At 43.1% G+C, this 19,356-nt stretch overlaps 2 protein-coding genes across 3 annotated transcripts; one reads left to right on the top strand and one right to left on the bottom strand.

Annotated features, from left to right (window-relative positions):
* Nucleotides 1-771: 771 nt before the first annotated feature.
* Gyg (glycogenin 1) lies at nt 772-19,304 on the bottom strand. Of its 2 annotated transcripts, XM_011149355.2 has the most exons (11): nt 19,171-19,304; nt 18,945-19,079; nt 13,525-13,837; nt 8,892-9,027; nt 8,596-8,770; nt 8,232-8,521; nt 7,971-8,151; nt 6,722-7,669; nt 6,125-6,331; nt 5,884-5,965; nt 772-4,329 (listed from the first exon to the last, which is right to left on the bottom strand). In XM_011149355.2, the coding sequence occupies exons 3-11, from the start codon at nt 13,529-13,531 to the stop codon at nt 1,985-1,987; spliced, it is 4,371 nt and encodes a 1,456-aa protein (XP_011147657.2). In that variant the 5' UTR covers nt 13,532-13,837; nt 18,945-19,079; nt 19,171-19,304; the 3' UTR covers nt 772-1,984. The 2 variants fall into 2 exon arrangements, with proteins under 2 accessions (XP_011147657.2, XP_011147658.2); XM_011149356.2 differs by lacking the exons at nt 6,722-7,669; nt 18,945-19,079; nt 19,171-19,304 and having other exon boundaries at nt 13,525-13,713.
* Tap42 (immunoglobulin binding protein Tap42) lies at nt 13,672-18,176 on the top strand. Its single transcript, XM_011149357.3, has 5 exons — nt 13,672-13,854; nt 16,178-16,377; nt 16,563-16,904; nt 16,987-17,384; nt 17,464-18,176. Exons 2-5 carry the CDS (start codon nt 16,231-16,233, stop codon nt 17,681-17,683), a joined length of 1,107 nt encoding a protein of 368 aa, XP_011147659.1. The 5' UTR covers nt 13,672-13,854; nt 16,178-16,230; the 3' UTR covers nt 17,684-18,176.
* Nucleotides 19,305-19,356: the final 52 nt, after the last annotated feature.

Raw genomic sequence — 19,356 nt, 5'->3', positions numbered from 1 at the left:
GCGAAATTTGAATGTTTGAAAATATAAGGTTTTCATTACCTTCAAGATTTCAAGCTGCTTCAATCTCGTCTCGAGAGGAAGCACATATTGATCTCTAGATTTTTTTAATGAAAACAACAGACTTTATTAAAACTTTATTAAAGATTAAAGATTATCGTGCCTTAATATATGTTCCTTCCCACTGTGAAAGCAAAAAATAAAATGTGCTCTTTATGATAATAATACATTTCTCCTCAACGTGATATATATATTTTGTTGAGAACAAATATCGTGTTATAGATCTGGCATTGCAATATATGACTTTGGCGAAATTTTAGAAACATTTGTATCATTTCTCATAAAGCTCTCAGTTATATTACAATAAACTCTCCTTGAAAACTTGGAGTGCTTTGTACACCACCATGTTTAAAAAACATCATGGTTTGCATTTAAATTTAAGTAAGCAAGTTATCTGTAGATACATATTTCTGTATGAATATATTATTAGAAATAGATGAATTCTGTGGATAATTAACAAGACAGAATAAAAATACACTCTGAAAAATATAATTTAATATACATGGTATATATGAGAGTGAAAGAGGAAGAGAGAGGGAGGGAGGGGAGAGAGAGAGAGAGAGAGAGAGAGAGAGAGAGAGAGAGAGAGAGAGAGAGAGGGAAGGAGAAAGAAAGAAAGAGAGGGAGAGAGAGAAAGTTTACAAAAGGATGAACAGTTACTAAGAATTATCGCGTAATATTGCTGTTTTCGCAAAGTAATATCGCTCTCTCGAATGTAATAATATAGCATATAATCTTCTCTCTATTGCTCTTGATAAATTCACAAATTTATAACAAATTTATATCTTTTATAATTTATATTATTAGCGAACTTTCGTTCATGCAGATATCGTCGATGCAGATAAGTACGCCACAACAAGATTTTGCGCATGTGATATTGCTCCATATATAACGCATATATATTTATAAATAAAATATAAACTTCATGAGATTTTTTTACAAACGTGATTAACGAGCAAAAACGATTTGCGCTCGACATGATGCGACAATAATATCGATTTACCGACTTTACGAATTACGAATTTACAATAATTGATAGAACGTTACGACTATGATCAATCACAGTTAATTTTTCCTCTCTCCTCCGTTCTGAAATACACTCTGCTGCATCACCATTGCACATCAAAGCAAGTAAACAAAGTATAAAATACTCGTTGAATATTATAATGGCACTAAGACGCGTTGAAGTCATGTTGCTCAAGCAGTTGCCAATATATTGTCCGAGGAGGTTCGTGGATCCTGCTTGGATAACAGCGACTCGCGAAAAGAAAAAAAACGATAATTACAAGAATACGATACTTACGGAAAAACGAATTACTACGACAAAAGCGAGTGCTACGGCTTAGCTTTGGGAGTGCGAATATAATTAATTAAAAAAAAAAGGAGGACAATTAACACGGTGTATAAATACGGATTACAAATTGTGCTGTCGATTAAACTCGGTATCGCTCGATACCTCCGACGAGCGCGGCATATCAAGCTCAACGGCAATAGAAACTCTTGTGATATATTAAAAGTATCAAAAAACTGTAACAGACTAGCAAATGTAATCCTTTTTTCAGCGTTTTGTCTTTAACCCTTTCGAGACAATGTTCGTTGTTGTTGCATTCTGAATTTAGCAGAGATTCATAACGATATATCATTGTACATGACGTAGTATAAATCAATAATCATACAATACGACGATGACATATATTAATAAACAACTGATTTCGCTCCACCTACATGTGACATTTTATGTGCTATTTTCCATGTTAGTTTCAACTTCAGACAACAAAGCTTCTTGAAAGGTCTCGAAAAGATTAACGTTCGTAGGATTCCATCATGTTTCCCGTCCAACGCAACGAACGCCCGAAAGCTTCCCTCGGACGTCTTCCAAGCCCCTCTGCGTCGGTCGAGATCGTTATCGTCAATACGAATCGATCGATCACTCTTCAGCCTCAGATTTTTTTCCGGCCGTTCCTTTCGAGTTCGTGCTGGTGGTAGTCTTCGTTTTCCGTTTAGGCGGAACGGGCACGTCAGGGGTGGCGGTGGTAGAGGTGGTGGTTGGAGGCGGTGGCGTCTCCGGAACTGTCGTATCGGCTTCGAGGCTCTGCCCGCTCTTGGCGCCGGCCTTCTTCGTGACCTTCACCGTCTTCTTCACTTTGCTCTGCGAATTGTCTCCGGTGGCGGCAGTAGCAGCAGTGGTGGTGGTGGTGGTTGTGGTTGTGGTGGTGATGGTGGTGGTGGCGGCGGCAGCGGCGGTAGCGGCGGCGGCAGCAGCTGCTTCTGGAGCTGCCGCGGCTGCCTCCTCCTTCGATGGTTTGAACTTCTTCGTCACCTTCTTCACCGTCTTTTTCGCCCCTTTCTTGTCCGAGCCTTCGCCGTCTGTACCGTCCGCAGAATCGGACTTCTTCAGGCTCTTTTTCGACGCTTTCTCCTGACTCTCCGCCGTCTCCTGCGCGCTCTCTACGGACGGGCTGGTCGGTGGCGTGGCCTCGATCACCGTTGGCGTCGAAGGGATGGTCAGTACTTTCGCCTCAGCAGGTTCTGCCGGCGATTCCTGTGCTTTCTCGGCGATCGGTGACGCTGGAACTTCACCCGATGACTTGGCTGGCGCTGTTTCTGCTGCCGATACTTCGGCCTTTGTCGCTTGCTCAGTAGGTTTCGCTTCCGTGGGTTTCGTTTCCGCTAGTTCAGTTTGCGTAGGTGCTTCCGGCTTCGGGGTCACCGCTCCGGTTGCTTCGATTTTCACAGGCTGTTCCGGAACTGCAGGTTTTTCTTCCGCCTTCGCTCCGGACGTCTCAGTTTTCACGATCTGCTCTGGCGGTTTCGCCTCTGCAACTTCCGCTTTCGCTAGCTGCTGTTTCAGAGATTTTGTTTCCTTCGCTTCCGACGTCGCGATCTGCGCCGTCGGCGCTGCGTCTGTCGTTCCTGTGACCGCTGGGACCTGTTCCGCGGGTTTCGCTACTTCCTCCACTTTTGCTGCCGGTGTCTCTGCAGGTATCGCGCTGACAATAGACTCTACTTTTTCCTGGGGAACCGGCTGTACCCCCGACGGCGCATCTTTTATCGTGCCCGAGTCACTCGCTGGTTCCTTTGCCGGTTCAACCGCAGCGGCAGCATCAGTCTTCTCCGGTGGACTTGGAACCGCAGCCGCGACGTCATCGCGCTTCTCAGAATCGCTCGCCAACCCGTTCAACTGGACAGCCTGTTCTTTTGGCTCGGCCGTTGCGACGGGAGCAACGTCCGTGACGGCCGTGACAATCGTGGCGATTGCCTCATCACTCGCAGTCGCTGCCGTGCCCGACACGGATTCCTTAGGTTCAGCCTGAAGAACGGACTCCGCCACTTGAATGGGCACAGGACTCACGGTCGAAATCTCGGAAGCTGCCAACAGCATCTCCGCGTGACGCTCGCTCGGGTCTATTGTCAAAGGCTGCGTTACGTCGGTCGCGCATTCAGTCGTGGGTTTCGCGGTGTCTTGAGGCGATGTCTCGCTCGGTGCTACAGCGGGAGCAATGATGTCCTGCGGACTACTAGTGCTGATCGGAATAGCCGCAAGCTGTGTTGTATCTGGCGTAATAGGAGCTGGGACCTGTGACTTATCGTCGGTAGGCGTTGCTGCACTTACGGCTTGCGCGACGGGTGCAACTGCTTCTGGAAGCTTGCAGACTGTATCTGCCAAGAGGCACACGGGCGCTTGCGGTTCTGCTGATGGTGCACTTTCTGCAGGCAATTGGACGCTTGCGCTTTTATCTTGAGACGCAGCTTCCTGTGTTGTCGGGCTCGCAAGCTTGCATTGCTCTGCGATCGGTTCCGATGGCGATTCTATAGGCGATTTCGGAGAAGACACTTCGGTACACGTCTCGCACGGTTTCACGTCCTGCGATTCCTGTGTTGGCGGCTTCACGTCCTGCGATTCCTGCGTTGGCGGCTTCACGTCCTGCGATTCCTGCGTTGGCGGCTTCACGACCTGCGATTCTTGCGTTGGCAGCTTCACGTCCTGAGATTCCTGCGTTGGCGGCTTCACGTCCTGAGATTCCTGCGTTGGCGGCTTCACACAAGTGTCCTCCGTCGTAGCTTGTACCGACTCACCGGATACTTTCGTCGCAGCAGCTTCCACCGTGACGCTCTTTTCAGCAGGCAACGCAGGTGTCTTCTGTTCGGGAGGTTGCGCGACGATGACATTTCCATCAGGAGTCTCAGCGGGAACGGCTTGAGCTGGAAGCTTCTCCTCGGGTAGTTTACATGTTTGAGATTGCTCTTGCGTCGAATCCTTGCCCGTCTCAACTAGATGAAGAGAGAAAAGTGAAGTAAGCACGTGGGGTTTTGGATTATCAGGCGTATGCAAGATACAGAGAAAAGACTATTCTAAGAGAAGAAGAAGAAAGAAACTGTGCACAAAAGTTCTACGGTACATGTGCAAAATATACCGTTTTTTGATCATTGATGATGATAAAAGTATCAATTAAGGCGGGATGTCACTATAGACGTTACTATTCGTAACTTCAGGCGAAATAGGCAATGATAAAAATAACCCTGTCGATCTCGTTCCAGCATCAACCAAAATGAGCTACGAATTTGAATAATGCAATATGCTCGAGTGAAAATGCGAATGACTTAGGGAGAAAATTACAAATGAATACGTGATTTTGTACGCGGAACGTACGTAATGTGCTCGTGTGTACCTTGGCTGTGTGTTAATATAGAGCGTAAAAACTATAATAGCATAATATTTCGCATACGTACAGCGCGATTTATTTGAAGCGCTACGAACAGAAGTCGTGTTATTCCACTCGCGAAAAATCAACAAAGCAGTGTTAAAGTGTAAAATGTTAACATTAGTGAGCAGCGATACATAATTCACAGGAAGCATATTCTGAAAAGTACGTTCATGAAAAAGGCGCATTCATGTAAGAAAAGTATCGAGTCCTTTCAAAATATTCGTATTAAATCATAACCCACACATTTGTTCGCGTGATGTCATATAAACGTATATGCAACTTTACCCCCATACTTTGTGTAAATGTAATGTATCGCGATATTTATTACAAGTAGTGCAAGCAAGACCGTTGAGTTTTTCAAAATAGAGAAAGATCTCTCGTGTCAGCTTAAAGATGGCGAAAACAACTAAATTGCAAAGATAATTTAATGTAAATTGTGCAAATAAATTCATCTAAAATTTAACGATCAGTGATAATTCCAACGTGTTTCAAAATGTTTCGTGATCTTGTGGACGTGCTTCAGAATATATCACGTGATGTCATGGTGAACGTTTCAGCGCACTTGAAATATTTACCCCATTAAAGCAAAACGACAATACAAGACTCAGCAATGCTATGGCGCCAGGGTCTGTTAGTTGCTGTCCTCAGTTCCTGCTGCAAACGCTCAAACTTGATCAATTGTATTAACCACAGTATACTGTTATCGTCCGATTTCCGATTTCAAATGTCGCAACCAGTACTGGTACTTGTTGGTATCAACGTAAGCGCCTCGTTTTTGAATACACAGTTTCTTCGCGCGTTACGATAATCCCGATTCAAAACTACGATTACGGAAATGTCCGACTGAATATCGCATGCTGTATTAAATGAAAACGAAAGAAACAAACAAAAACGCAAAGCATACTCGAGGAATCAGTTAGAGGCTTTATATTGTGAGTAACTCAGGTATCTCGCAGATCTCCCATTATTTCGATAATTCAATAGTGCCCTTGGAATCAAATATCGTGTCGTTATTGAAATTTCTAATGCGTATGATACACATTTTACTTAATAAGACGTTCTTACAAGTAGGCGATGTTAATTATATGTCAATTACAAATTGGATGGTGAGAAGACGTACCAGCTGGCGTTTTTTGTCCAACGATATCTGCAGTTACAACGGGCGCAGCGATGATGGAGATCCCTTCATCTTTAGACTTAGTCTGTAAACACATTTACAATATAAATTATATGTTACCAGAACCTAGGTTAGGATTATACCTAGAATAAACTCGAAACTTGTCTCGCGTGAGAAATTCAAATTTAACTTTACAGTACTGATTTACAGTACTGAGAAACGATGCCATTTTATACTCAATTACCTCTTTGGGTGGAGTTGGTTGCCGTGGCGGTGCCTGGGAGACTGTCTCGCAGATCTTTTTCCATATATTCTCGAAGCTATCTTGACCCATGTAATCAATCTGTCCTTGTTCCCAGCTCTGCTTCCTCATTTGTTCTTCCAGAGCTATCTGTTGCTCGCTTCTGGCCGCGCCGAGAGTCAATTGAGCCAGAGCACCGGCAATACCTGCCTGCATAATCAACGAGAATGTCTTTCAGTTTGGGTTGCTTGCGATATAACGAAAGGCTCGGATGACATTCCGACGTATCGATATCACGAGTAAGCCGTGCGCGATTATTGCAAGCGCGAGCAATTTCGCATCTCTTCCGCGTGGATTATCTCAGAACAGATCAGGTCTACGCACAAATCTAACGCTACTTACATAAAGTACTTTTTACATGGGAGTAACATGTGTTAGTGTACATATAGACAAATCGAGAAAAAGCGTAACACACTTTAGAAAGCAAACGAGGTTACCTGATTACATTGTCGACAGCACGGAATTATCCCGACGGACTTAATCCGAGAATTTAGAGAAAAAGAAACGGTGAAAGAAAAATATATGGGAACAATTACTTACATGGTTGGCTGCGCTCGGATCAGTTTGAGCGGCTATATTGTGGAGATCGCTGTTAGGTGCGGGAGGGAGAGGACAGGAATCAATTCTCGGTTCGTTCGTGTGCTTATCCGTAGCTTCCAACGACCGTTCATTACTCGTACTTTTACTACTTTCGGAGCTATGTTGAGCATGGAACTGATGATAGTTTACATTTTGATGACTGACTTCCTTATTGTCACTAGTGCCATGTTGCGCATGATTTTCATGTTTCACTTCGATGGGATGCGATTGCCTCTGGTGAACGTAATGTTCGTGTGCCGGCTGATGTTGAGTAGAGTAATGAATCGTTTCGTCGTTGACCTTGTGATGATTGTCCTGTTGAAGTTGCTCATAGTGCTGATGTTGCTCGATGAATCGTCTTTTCTCCTCATGAAATTGCTCACGATGGTGTCTTTGTACATTATGTTGCTGCTGTTCACGGTGATGATGTTCATGTTCGTTACGTTGCCAGTGATGATGCGTAGTATGTTGAGCGAAATGCTGACTATGCTGGTTGTTGTCTTCCGAATGAGGAACCACATGTTGATAATGTTCACTGTGTGTAATGTGATCACGCTGATTGCACTCAAGCTCAGACCGACGCTCGTTGTGGTCGGCTTGCCAAGAAACATTCTCCTCCTGTTTATAACTGCGACTTGATGTTCGCGACAACGATTGGTCAGCTTCGTAGGAATCAGTCACGTTCTCGTTAGTGAACACGACACGCTCGTCATGCGACTGATGCAACGTACCGTAGTATGAATAATCTTCCCAGGGATCTTTAAACTCGGAGAAATCTGGCGCTTGCTGAGAAACGTTGCTGTATTCGTCTTGCTGGCTTACGTTGAGAGGTACAAAGGGTGCGGGAGCGGGAATGTAAGGCTTGGGAGAGATGTCGGGCAACATTACACCCGGTATTCTGGTGGCAACCTATGAAAGCGTCATGCAAAAACAGAAAAATATACATTCAATCGGTTAGTAATAAACCAAGTGGGGCGGTGCCGTTTTTGTAACAACGTTACTTTCTTGTATCATGTATACATGTGCTTATAATAAAGATTACGTCGTCAAAACGTGTGCAAAATTAGAAATATGAAACTTAGCGGCGAACAACAAGTGCAACTATGCGTGTCGAGCGTTACTTAAAAATGTCATTCATCAGTGAAGATAGCTATCATATTGAACACACACTATCTACTCACCATTCGATCGTCAGTCGAATTGAACTTACCATAGAGGTAGACAACTGAGGATGCACTCGCTCGCAGAATATGTCCCACCAGAGTTGCAACAGCGGTTGCAAGTAGCCAGAACCTGCCGGTGGTTGGACGACACCGGACAGCGTGTCGAAGTACTGTAACCACGGTTTTGTTATGCCGATGAAGTGTACTATCCTTACTTCATCGCCGAATCTGAAACGATACAAACGATCGATTGGCGTGAATTTTTTACAATCACGAGGAAACGGAATGACGCGATACATCACACTTACTGCTTAAATGCGGGAAGATAGCAGTAGGTCGCGACAGAGCACATATTATAGATGTACGGTAAATGCTTGGAGATGTCTTTGGTAGCCCAATCGCTGAAGTACATGTTCAGCAAGCCTTGATCCCCGCCATCAAATGAACCCTTGGCTGCGGCCAACGAAATGAGTGACGAGAACGTTTGGTGAGACGGTCTGAAGACGAATACTCCGGAGTTAAAGCAGTCAGGCCAGCTGACATCCGGCGCGGCTGATAGCTCCTCGCGTTCGAACAACTCATCACAATTTCGTACGACCTGGATAAGATCCACCAGGAGTCAAAGTCGGTTAAATTACAGAGTACACACGTGAAATTTTTTGCATGACTCACAAGCACGTCTGCGTCGAGGAACACACATTTCTCATATTGCGTTAACTTCCAGCAGTGCAGCTTGGTGAAGGTGACGCCCAGTTCCGGTCTAGCGAGCAGAGCTAGATTCACCTCGTCCTTCGAGTCGAGAACGTTGACTTCCAGTACCAAAGAGAATACTGCCGATAATTTTTCTCTGCCGCAACGAAAACGACGATTACTCGAGGTATCACATTTCCATCAAGTTACAGGCCATACTCCAGTTACAATATCTTGCAACTATGTCGTCGCATAGAATTCGAGTAAAGGATTTATACCTCATCGTCGCCGTCACTCCAGGAGTGACCATGCAGACCAGCTCGTGCTTGGTGTCGACCCGATGTAGAGAGTGCGCCAGGACCAAAGCTCCCAGAGAGTAGGCATCGTTTGTAGTCAACGTGACCCATGCATATTCTGAAAGGCAGAGAAGCATGATAAAACGCTCAACGACGCATTCGTTTCTAGACAGACACACCCCGGTCGAATCTATTTTCGGCCGACGACGACGACGACGATTCGCGGCAAAGCGAGTCTCAGCTCGTCGCACCGCGCCGCGTCGTTGCATCTCCGCTGGATGTCCAGATGACGTGCGAATGTACGTACGAATAGAATTGGCGATGGTATCGTTTTGCAGCCAAGGCCAATCTAAATAAATTTCGCAGAGACCCGAAACGTGTACGATGTATTTTATTGCATTTTCGAGATTCAGCGCGCCGATAAGGCACGGCTCGTGCGGCGTGTTAATTTAATTTCACGGTTAACACTGATGCCGCCGAAAATTAATCGCAATCTTACGTACACGTAATAAAGATAGACGACGAAATTATGCCAACGACCTCCATGAAGTTCAAATGTTATCGTGCATGGAGCGGTATGCGTATCTCTCAAACGTTTGATAAACATGATAAACGTCTCAAATATTTCGCGATGCACGGATAATTTGATGCATCCGATTTTGTTGTCCCCACCGTGAGAGAGTACGATGGAATGCAAGCGAAGAGGCGCTAGACAGAAAGAAATATAACGAAAACGAAAATAACGCTAGCGGTACATATATATATATATATATATATCTCTCTTTCAACTCCGGATGTATAATTAGATCTTTCTCTCTTTCCCTCTCTCGAACCGATCTCACTTCCTCTCGACGGGAGAAATGTGTTGGGAGAGAAAGAGAAAGACTTTGCGATTACAGCAGATTCTTTCTCACGACACTGACGTTTTATAATTATTCTACGCCATAGATAGCTACGGATATCTCTACCTGTAAATCACTAACGCGTCGCATTTTTCAATGAAATATTAACACGAAGGAAGAACGTGACAAATGTTGTAACGTTCAGTCGCAAAACCTGGCACGCTCGATTGCGGGGTGCGAAATGCGGATGTTGCGCGGCGTTTGTTTTTCACAGAGACGTAAAATTCATAGCGCTTTATTTATAACGTATCCTATTTCTATGTGGCCACGCGATATCTACCGAGAGCGTATGCGGACTCTCGAAAATGTTGGCTGCGCTATTTTCCCTCTGGACAAATCACCTATTCTTAGGAGGGTCTACGACGAAGCTCGGTCTCCGCTCCGCTCGCTCGTTCACTCTGCGCTAACGTCGTCTTTTGGAGGCCGACAAAAACATTCAAAAACGCACGCAAGACACGAGTATACTTGGCAGCCTGCAGCTCGGAGCTGCTTCGTCGCGTGCTCCTTACAATGCGTCGCTTTGGTTGTCTCCAGTGGCGCCAAAGTTAATGTTCCCCTCGTTTGTTTTCGTTATGCATTGATAAAGAATAACAAACGAGGAGAATGGCGTAAGAAATGTACAAGTGAAGTATAACGCAAGTTGCCCGCTCAAAGTTCACTTATCGCCAGAGAGATCATAGAAAATATGGATAACATTTACTTTTGAAATATATCGAGAGGCTGATAATTAAATATTTGCGACAACTCATCGCGAAACTTCCAATAAACAGATTCCACTTCGAGCAAAAGATATTGACAAAGTTAACGTTACAGAATGTGATTCTTTAATGTGTACGGAAGACATGTTCTCCCTTTCAAATAAATAATGTAAAACTCGTCATTTTCTTTTTAATATCGCAAAACTGATCCTTAATAAGATCATACCTCGTGAAACATCTTAATATTAACTCTACACTCTCGCAAAGTACGCGTAGGCGAGTGTGACGGAGATGCGTTAGAATCCAGAACGGATAAGTGTCGAGTTGAACAATAATAAGTCATAAAAGCGGGGAGAAGAAAGAGGCAGGGAATGAACACGAGGTAGGACTCGAGGATCGAATTTCTCAGTCGCCAGTGTTCTCAAGAACACACGGAGTCGCGCCAAAGCGTGACGCTTATTCCGCCAGGACTTTCGCTACCCGCTCGCCGCTCGTTTATCACTATTTAAAGCTAGACGTACGAAAATTATTGCGAGAGAGAAGCCGCTCTCGACATTTCTCTTCGTTGAAGAGAAAGGTGTCGCTAAGCGAACATTTTATACAATGGAATTCTTTCGTACATCTAATCTCATAGCAGGACAGTTAATCTTCCAACCGGAGGCGCGTGCGGAGAACTATTTCTCTCTCTCTCTCTCTCTTTTTCATGCGTAAATTACAACGCAGGATGCGAGATGGGAAAAACGTTTCGTCGATGCTATATTTAAATCTCTCTCTCTCTCAACAGGAAGGGCTGATCCTCCCTTTGAGAGATGTGGAGATATCCGACGCATATATAACGTTATGGTGTACCAGAGCAACCGAAACCCGAGAGGCAGAGCGCCGGCCGGCACTCGTTTCTCGTTGTGGCGCGCATAGGTTTATATTTATACAAGCCGCTCTAGCTTATAATAGCGAGTCGGCCTCGCATTCGCGACGAAATGCATTCATACGCCTTGTCTTAGGTCAAGCGCTTGTGTCGCGAAGCTGAACCGGCTACTTTCTTATAAGATTCGCTCGCGACCGTAGAAATTATCGCGTACGGCGACATTAACGTTAGTATGCAACTTTCTCGTCATCGAAAACGTCGCAACTGCGCTAATGTTAGTCTCGAGCAAGAGCCAGACGTTGACGATTAATATCTCATGCGTGCGAATGAAACGGTCTATTGCATGTTTCAATTTTAATTACTTTTATTATTCGCAAGCCGAGCGATTCTTCATGTTTTTCTTTCTATGTATCAAACTCTAACGTCAAAAGTCTAAACTCTTGATGTGAAGTAGACGAGAGGGTCAAGATTGAACTCGTATAAAAATAGTACTATTAGCTATTGATAAGATAGTTTAATGAACTTAGCTAGAACTGGTTTGTTTCGAATTTTCATCCCTTCCATTTCACATTAATCCTTTAAATATTCAATTAGTAGAAATGTACGCGAGTAGAAATATACGCGAATTATCTTTAACAAGATCTTAATCCAAAAACATTTCTAAATGTTAAACCGAGTACTTTACAATTTTTTCCGCGCAAGGATAAGAATAGAATCTTATTATCGAGATTGATATGCGTGATATTCTCGTTTTACTCTCAATTACATATGCTATGATTGATATATCAACGTGAGACACTCGAGACTAGCAACTCGCTTACAATCATAATGATAATCATAGAGACACAATCATATCGCTTACAAGATTAAATTTCTACGTTTCAATAACGAGAGAGCCGATCGCGCGGTTTCCTACCCACAAACTCGATAAAAGTATCGCTTGATGAGAATATGCGTATGATTCTTCCGATACAAGATCGATTTCTTCATTTCTTTTTATTTATATCGGTGGTTCATTTCGTCTACGTCGAGATATGAATAGAACAAGAGTTTTCTCCTAATCCCAAATTAGAAAAACATCAATTTATTTTCATTCGTTCGTGTTGCAGGAAACGTCACGCGGCTTAAACGACACGCTAAATATATCGTCGGCGAGTGTAAGTGTGGCTGATCGATTCTTTTGACATTTGGCAGATATTCAAATCGCCACCTGCCGCGATCGCGCGCCGACAGGTTGACGTGCGATATTGTAGCGCCCGACGGCCATAGAATCTTTTTTCGCCGGCGAGAGTTCACTGCAGTCTATACTTTGTTGAAGAATAAAAATAAGCGCTCGTGCGCGGCGCGAGACGCCCGACATCGTTTGGCAAGGAGCCGTCGGGTGCTTCTCCCTCTCAGACAGCCAGGAATAAACCTTTAGAGATACCGCCGACGGTGACTTATCTTATTTCGTGCGAGAGGAATCCGGCGTGTCTGTTAAAGAATAAAAAGTGCATACTGACAAGTGAAACGCACAGTTAAATTTCCATCGTCGTCTACCTTACAAAATTTCACGCCTCGAAGCCTTACGTTCGTTCTCTTCGTGCTAATTACACGATTAGTTAGCTCCATCGGTCAAGAAAATATTTCGTAATTCGCAAGCGAGCTCTCTATAAATCAACTGGTATCAATATTAAGTTTATATCGCTTCAAGATATCGACTAATCACCCATCTCTCTCTCTCTCTCTCTCTCTCGTTCCTCGCTCGTCGCGTACTATCACAGTTTTTGAATTGCCGCCAAATCTGCCCGGAGTAGGCGCGCGCCGGATACGACTCATAAAGCCGGGCGCGAATTACATGTGTAGAAAAAAATAAAAACAATCGCTCGCACAGTGTGTACGCATACGTCCGCATCATATCGAATATACGTTCTCGCGAGAGTGTGATTCGTTCAGCTTAAAATTCGTTACGCACGACGGCTCTTCAGATCGGCTCGGCTGTGGTGGCGGTTTAACATTCGTGCCGGGCTGACTGTGCGAGGCCGACACGAAGGTCATTGGGTCAAGATCGACGAACGGCGTTATCGGCGCCAGCCGCGTGCCGGACTTGAATGAACGTAACTCAAAGGCTGCATGTGCAAGAGAGAAGATTCGTGGAACGTCGAACTTACTGCCCATGACTGATGCTTGCTGTGAACTGAAGCTTGAACGCTGTTTTTCTTCTCCCTGAGAGAAGTGACCAACGAGATCCTCACACACCCACTACTCGCCGGCACAGTGCTGCGCGACACTGACGGGAGACGAACTTGCTGTCCTGCTCACTTTGTCACTGCCGCAACACGAATGACGACGATGGCAACGACGGACGACCAGTTGGCTTCGGCAGCTCCGCGAGATTATTCCTCCCTCCTCCAGGCATCCGCCAGCAGGTATAAGCGGCGCTCTACCCTAACCTCATGACGAGCGTAGCGGCTGCTCCAAAATCTGAAACCACCAACGAGGTAATACTAAAGATTGTCAGCCCTGGATAAATTTTCGTACTTGCAAAAGGGTCCCGAGGAATCCGGAAGTAATTCCAAAAGAAATGACAATACCGACAATGTTGAAAGTAACATGACGTTTGTTCCATTAGATTTCGATTATCGATGATACAAAAGCATCGTGTAAATGTATCGTTACTGTTACAGGTCTGTTCGTGTTGTTTGAACTTTTCGCACTCCTTCGTTCCTACTTCCTCTTCAGCGTTCGAATATGCGACTTGTTCTAAGTACGAAAAGTGCGAAAAGTTGAGGCAACACGAACAAGTCTAATAAAAGCTCTGAGAAATAAAGTATTAGTGTACAATGTAACGTAACAAAGATTATACAAAAAAATCACCAAATAATTAAAATCTTTGAAAAGTGATACGATTAACCCAGATAGCTAAACTCGAGTGAATAGATTCTGAACGGAGCTACAAATTTTTGATGCCAAAGAGGCAAAAAATTCAACCCAAGATCTATTCTCTATCAGATTGTGTTGCCACCAAAAATATGACAGTGCTTACTCGTAGGTAATGCAAATAGATTTGCCGCAGAGCTTGTAGCGGTTTGACAGTAGATTGATGACAGAAACCGAGCAGACTTTGCTACACACTGTTTGGCGGCAAGAACTGCTCAGTTTCTGCTGTTAATCCGCTGTCAAATCATGTCAGCAAGCTCTGTCGCCAAAACACGAGCTGAATGCGGACATAGATGGTTATGGTTTTGGTGTGGGATACCGATCACATTTGCTGCCAATCTGCTCACAGTCTATGCTCAATTTGCTCATTGGGAATATTTACGTAAACATTAACCTAATGGTAATACGTATTAAATTGTTTGGAATGTAATAAAAGTTTGGAATACAGTTACTTCCATTCGTGGAAGTGTAGAACGGATTAAAGGGAACAAAAACGTCCCATGTTCTTTTGCGATATTCCCAATAATTATCAAATTATTAATTATAAAAGTCGGATGAATGAGTGCGCGCCGAGATGATAAGAAAGAAGTCTTTGAGTCGTTCACGGCCCAATTGCCCTAGAAACAATTGTCGTCGCACCGTCGAAATATTTTTCGATTTTTTCCGGTTTTTACAGTTTCAATATGAGTCATTCTGCTATTTTTTTTTAAATAACCTCATAGTTGTAATTGCGAGTACTTGCGAGTAGTGGCTATATTGATGTTTAGGTAAGTATACGTGCGGCAATGTTCCTCTCCTCGCCGCTCTTACGTCTCGCCGTATCTCGTCTAATTTCTGTTATGTCATAAAATGACCTCGTAATTGTAATTGTGAATAATTAGCGACCATATCGATGCGAGCTTAGGCGAAATGCGGCGAGACGTAAAAGGTAACAAAGAGAAGAACCATGTCTTTATACGCGTAATTATCTAAGCTCTTATCGATAAGAGCTGGCTGCTAATATTCGCAAATACAACTTCATACAGGTCATTTTATGAAATAGCAGAAATAGTTCATATTGAAACCGTAAAAAGTTCTATAATAAAAGAAATCGAAACATCTTGATAAAAAAATTCAAAATTTTGAAAAATAGCCTAAAAAATTTTTCAATTCTTTTTATTGTTACTTATTATATACAATATAAAAGAATTTTTTACGGTTTCAACATAAGTTATTCTGCTGTTTCAGAAAATGACCTCGTTATTATAATTGCAAGCATTTAGCGACTAATATATGTGCGAGTTAGGTGAAGTGCGGCGAGACGTAAGAGTAATGAGAGGAAAACTATGGCTCATATTCAGAACACGCTTGTAACTACGTCAGCGCGCTGTTAACCAATGAAAAGCCACGCAATTGTGCCTTCCGATTAGATAACAGCGCTAACATAGTTGTAAGCATGTTCTGAATATGAGTCCATGTATTTACCTAAACGTTTATTTAAATATTATTGTACTTACCTAACCTTATATCGATATGGCCGCTAATATTTGCAATTACAACCACGAGGTCATTTTATGAGACAATAGAAATAGCTTATATTGAAACTGTAAAAAATTCTGTAACATTATTCCGGAAGAGAATAAATCGAATTTGACTGGGTGCGAATGTAACGATATCAATGAGATATGATAAAAAAAAGATTTTAACGTTAATTACTAACGACGATATTAGCTGCGTAAGAAGGAAAAGATATGTAGAGATTTGCACGTGCGCAAGCAGATTTGAATTTGGCGCAATTCCACCACTCTCATCACTTGATGAGATTAGTTCACCATCTCCCGAATGAGTCGCTAGAATCGTTTCCCTTGACTGAAGAGGGGAGTTTGCATCCCCTGGATTTTACAGGAACACAACAGTGACGGACATCATATTTTGAGAGGTTACCAAACAACACAGGGATGTCAGAAAAAGGTTTATTGAAGAGCCTGGGTTCTGAGAAAGAGGAGAAAGATCCTGTAACACTGTCAGAACTGTTTGATCACGCTTTTGAGCTATTCAACAGTATTAATAAGACACAGGAACCTACAAACAGCCCAAAAGTACAGGTATCGGGGATTTAAAAACATGTTTCTTTCGGTAGTGAACATTGAGCGTTCATTCAATGTATTTCAGTTCTTTCTGCATGCAACTCATTAGAGAGAAAAAAATATATTTGATTTCTGTGCTGCAGTTTTTTTTGTGGCTTCTTCTTGGATTCATATCTTGTTGTTTTTGTTATTGTTTATGACAGTCGGATATAAGGCGGACAATGAATATGTTTGAAGATGCAACAAGACTCGTCTCTATGGTGGATATGTTCAGTGACAATGAAAGTTTTGAAGAAGTGTCTACAGAGAATGTTAAGTATTTTTTGCTGCCAGCCCTACTAGGCACACTTACTACTAAAATCTGTGGCAATGACGACAGAATGCACATTGTCAAGGTAGCAGAAACCTATTTTGTAGATTTCTTGAAAAGAGTTAAAGTTTATGGTCTGACAGATGTTGAAATACCAGAAATTAATTCAACTGATGGAAAAGACGATACAGGCGATAATCAAAGCAAATCAAACAAGGAAACTATCACAGAAATGGTAAATTTCTTATTTGAACTCACTTTCACTATTGAGAAAACAATTCATGATTATTTCAGTGATGATTTTGTTCACTTTGCAGGTATGTCGAAGAAATACAAAATTACAGAGATATAAAGAACAAAAGGACTTGGAGTCTCGATTAGATATTCTAAAGAAGAATTTAGATAATCCAAATATTGATGACGAATCCAAAAGGGAATACTTTGTTACTCTTCTGAAGCTATATGTAATCCAAACAATCGAGGAATTGAACTCATTGGCTGCAGAGAAAACAATTTTGGAACATATGAAGAGAATGGGACGGCCACACAATTTGCCCTCACAGATGTCTCAAAAACAAAAACCACCTACTCCAAAACTACAACCAATTATCATTACCCGCGATGAGCTACAGAAACAGGTTTATGGTGCTGGCTATCCAAGTTTACCTGTCTTAACAGTCCAAGAATTCTACGAACAAAGAGTTAAAGATGGAGAGTAAGTGCACATTGTTACATCACTTTGAAGTATGCATCAGTTCTAAGATCTCTATATAAATTTCTACTATTTGCTTTAGTTGGCCTGATCCATCACAGCGTAACCAAATGAACTCTCGATGCCTACAAGATATGGCAAGCAGTGACAAAAGTTCAAACGAGCAGGAGGACACCGAAGCCGCCGAAAAGGAGGAAAAAATCGAAAGGGATGATTCTGACTTCCTCGCACAAGCGCGTGCCATGGATGACTACAAGGACACGCATCGTCGCGGTTGGGGTAATCGCGCCAACAGAAGTTAGACGTTTACGAAAAATATTTCTAAGATTCGTGTACGTGTCGCGGTATATCGTGCCGATACCATTTTCTAAATTTTCATTTATACTTCGCCGGATTTTGCGCAACTCTGCAGGATCGTCTTGAGACATCTGGGCTAGACGCGGTAGAGGAAGATACTAAATTTTTCGAATAAATTGAAAACGTACACGTGAATTCCGCGAGCAAATTAACGAGCGAAACTTTTGTAAAGAAAATAAATGGAGTATCCCGCGAAATCCAGATGATTTTTCCGTCCGACAGAATAAGAATAAAACGAGGAAATCTACCTCCACCCGTTCCCGAGTTGATGAAGACAATCCTGCACGTCTTTCCCAGAGAGCTATATTATATACTTGCGCATTAAGTCTATGAAATAAGATTTTGTTAAGTTTTAACGATGCGACGGCGAAACGGAGGATCGACCTTCTGTTCAGCGTTCAATACGCTATTGTTGTCCATTAAAGAGAAGAATAAAGACATGAGTAATTTATTACGGAATCCAACGTGAATCCGTAGAGAAAGAGAGAGAGAGAGAGAGAGAGAGAGAGAGAGAGAGAGAGAGAGAGAGAGAGAGAGAGAGAGAGAGAGAGAGAGAGAGAGAAGATTCTTCGCGTTCACCGTCCCAGATTCCTCGCGCGTTCGGAAAATGCGTCGCTCGCTTGCTCGAGCCTTGCCCGCTCACACGTCTCGATTTCGATGTTAATGATTCATGATGTTGTAATACGCGCGTGAGCATCTGTGAATGGCTGTCCTGATATAGCATGCTCCCACTAGAAGGCTATTGCGTATGTACCGGTAGTGATGAGCTGGAAACGCATTCGAGCGCACTACGAAAATCTTGGGATTTTCTACATATCCCCGTTAATCTAATGCATGGATGTACTCGAGAGATTCTTCAGATTCTCATAATTTTTGAAGGTTTGTTGGAACTTACAATCCCAAGATACTCCAAGTGACTTGAAACTTTAAACATTGGAATTGTTTGAACATTCAGGGTGAAAGAAGATTGGAGCACCCATCACTACGTATACATGTGTGCCGCGTGACCACGTAAAAGCTGTGTCAGACGCGCACACCTACACAGCGCGAGCTGAACAGTCGCGTGTATGTGTGTGATCGGTGTGTGATCACAGTACCGTAAGCTAATGCCGCGGATACGCTCGATACGGTACTTCATCATAACGATAATTGCGATTCTAATTTATACAATCGATGGCAGTTTTTGCGTTCTCGTAATAATCATACCTATTGCTTGTTTTGTTCGCTGACGCGACTGACGTAGTTGTGCTCATGCGCGCAGATTTAGCTTGGCTCGATGAAATTACGTGCTTTTTCAGCTCCTTTTATCGCGCTTACTTGGCAATTATTCTTCGCTCGATCCTAAAAATATATACACCGCTATATAAAATGATGCGAGCGCAATCTCGACGGGACGACGATCGGTCGACGTAAACAGCGAATGGGAACTTACGTCCTCTCGTCTTTGTAGCAACATCTCGAATATCGCGTCGTACTGCTGGGAAGACACTTGACAGAAGGTCTCCGGCGAAAGTTCGATGATGGCTCATCTTTCGCCGTGAAATTTCTAGATGACCTACCAATAAGGACATGAATTCTCGATGTTTCGACATAAAAACCTGTAAAAAGTAACCTCGTG

The sequence above is a fragment of the Harpegnathos saltator genome, unplaced genomic scaffold (assembly GCF_003227715.2).
Source record: "Harpegnathos saltator strain DR-91 unplaced genomic scaffold, Hsal_v8.6 scaffold103, whole genome shotgun sequence".
Lineage (NCBI taxonomy): Eukaryota > Metazoa > Arthropoda > Insecta > Hymenoptera > Formicidae > Harpegnathos > Harpegnathos saltator.
The sequence above is the reverse complement of the archived record's forward strand: the minus strand, read 5'-3'. Positions and strand labels throughout refer to the sequence as shown.

Bases quoted from the DNA above. Each gene is read 5' to 3' on its own strand.
- Gyg (XM_011149355.2), bottom strand. The intron at 5,966-6,124 runs GTAATTGAGTAT...ATGTGTTTACAG, and splicing joins AACCAACTCCACCCAAAGAG to ACTAAGTCTAAAGATGAAGG. The intron at 4,330-5,883 runs GTACGTCTTCTC...CTCTTCATCTAG, and splicing joins TGGACAAAAAACGCCAGCTG to TTGAGACGGGCAAGGATTCG.
- Tap42 (XM_011149357.3), top strand. From the start codon at position 16,231: ATGTCAGAAAAAGGTTTATTGAAGAGCCTGGGTTCTGAGAAAGAGGAG. The intron at 16,378-16,562 runs GTATCGGGGATT...TGTTTATGACAG, and splicing joins CAAACAGCCCAAAAGTACAG to TCGGATATAAGGCGGACAAT. The intron at 16,905-16,986 runs GTAAATTTCTTA...TTCACTTTGCAG, and splicing joins AGGAAACTATCACAGAAATG to GTATGTCGAAGAAATACAAA.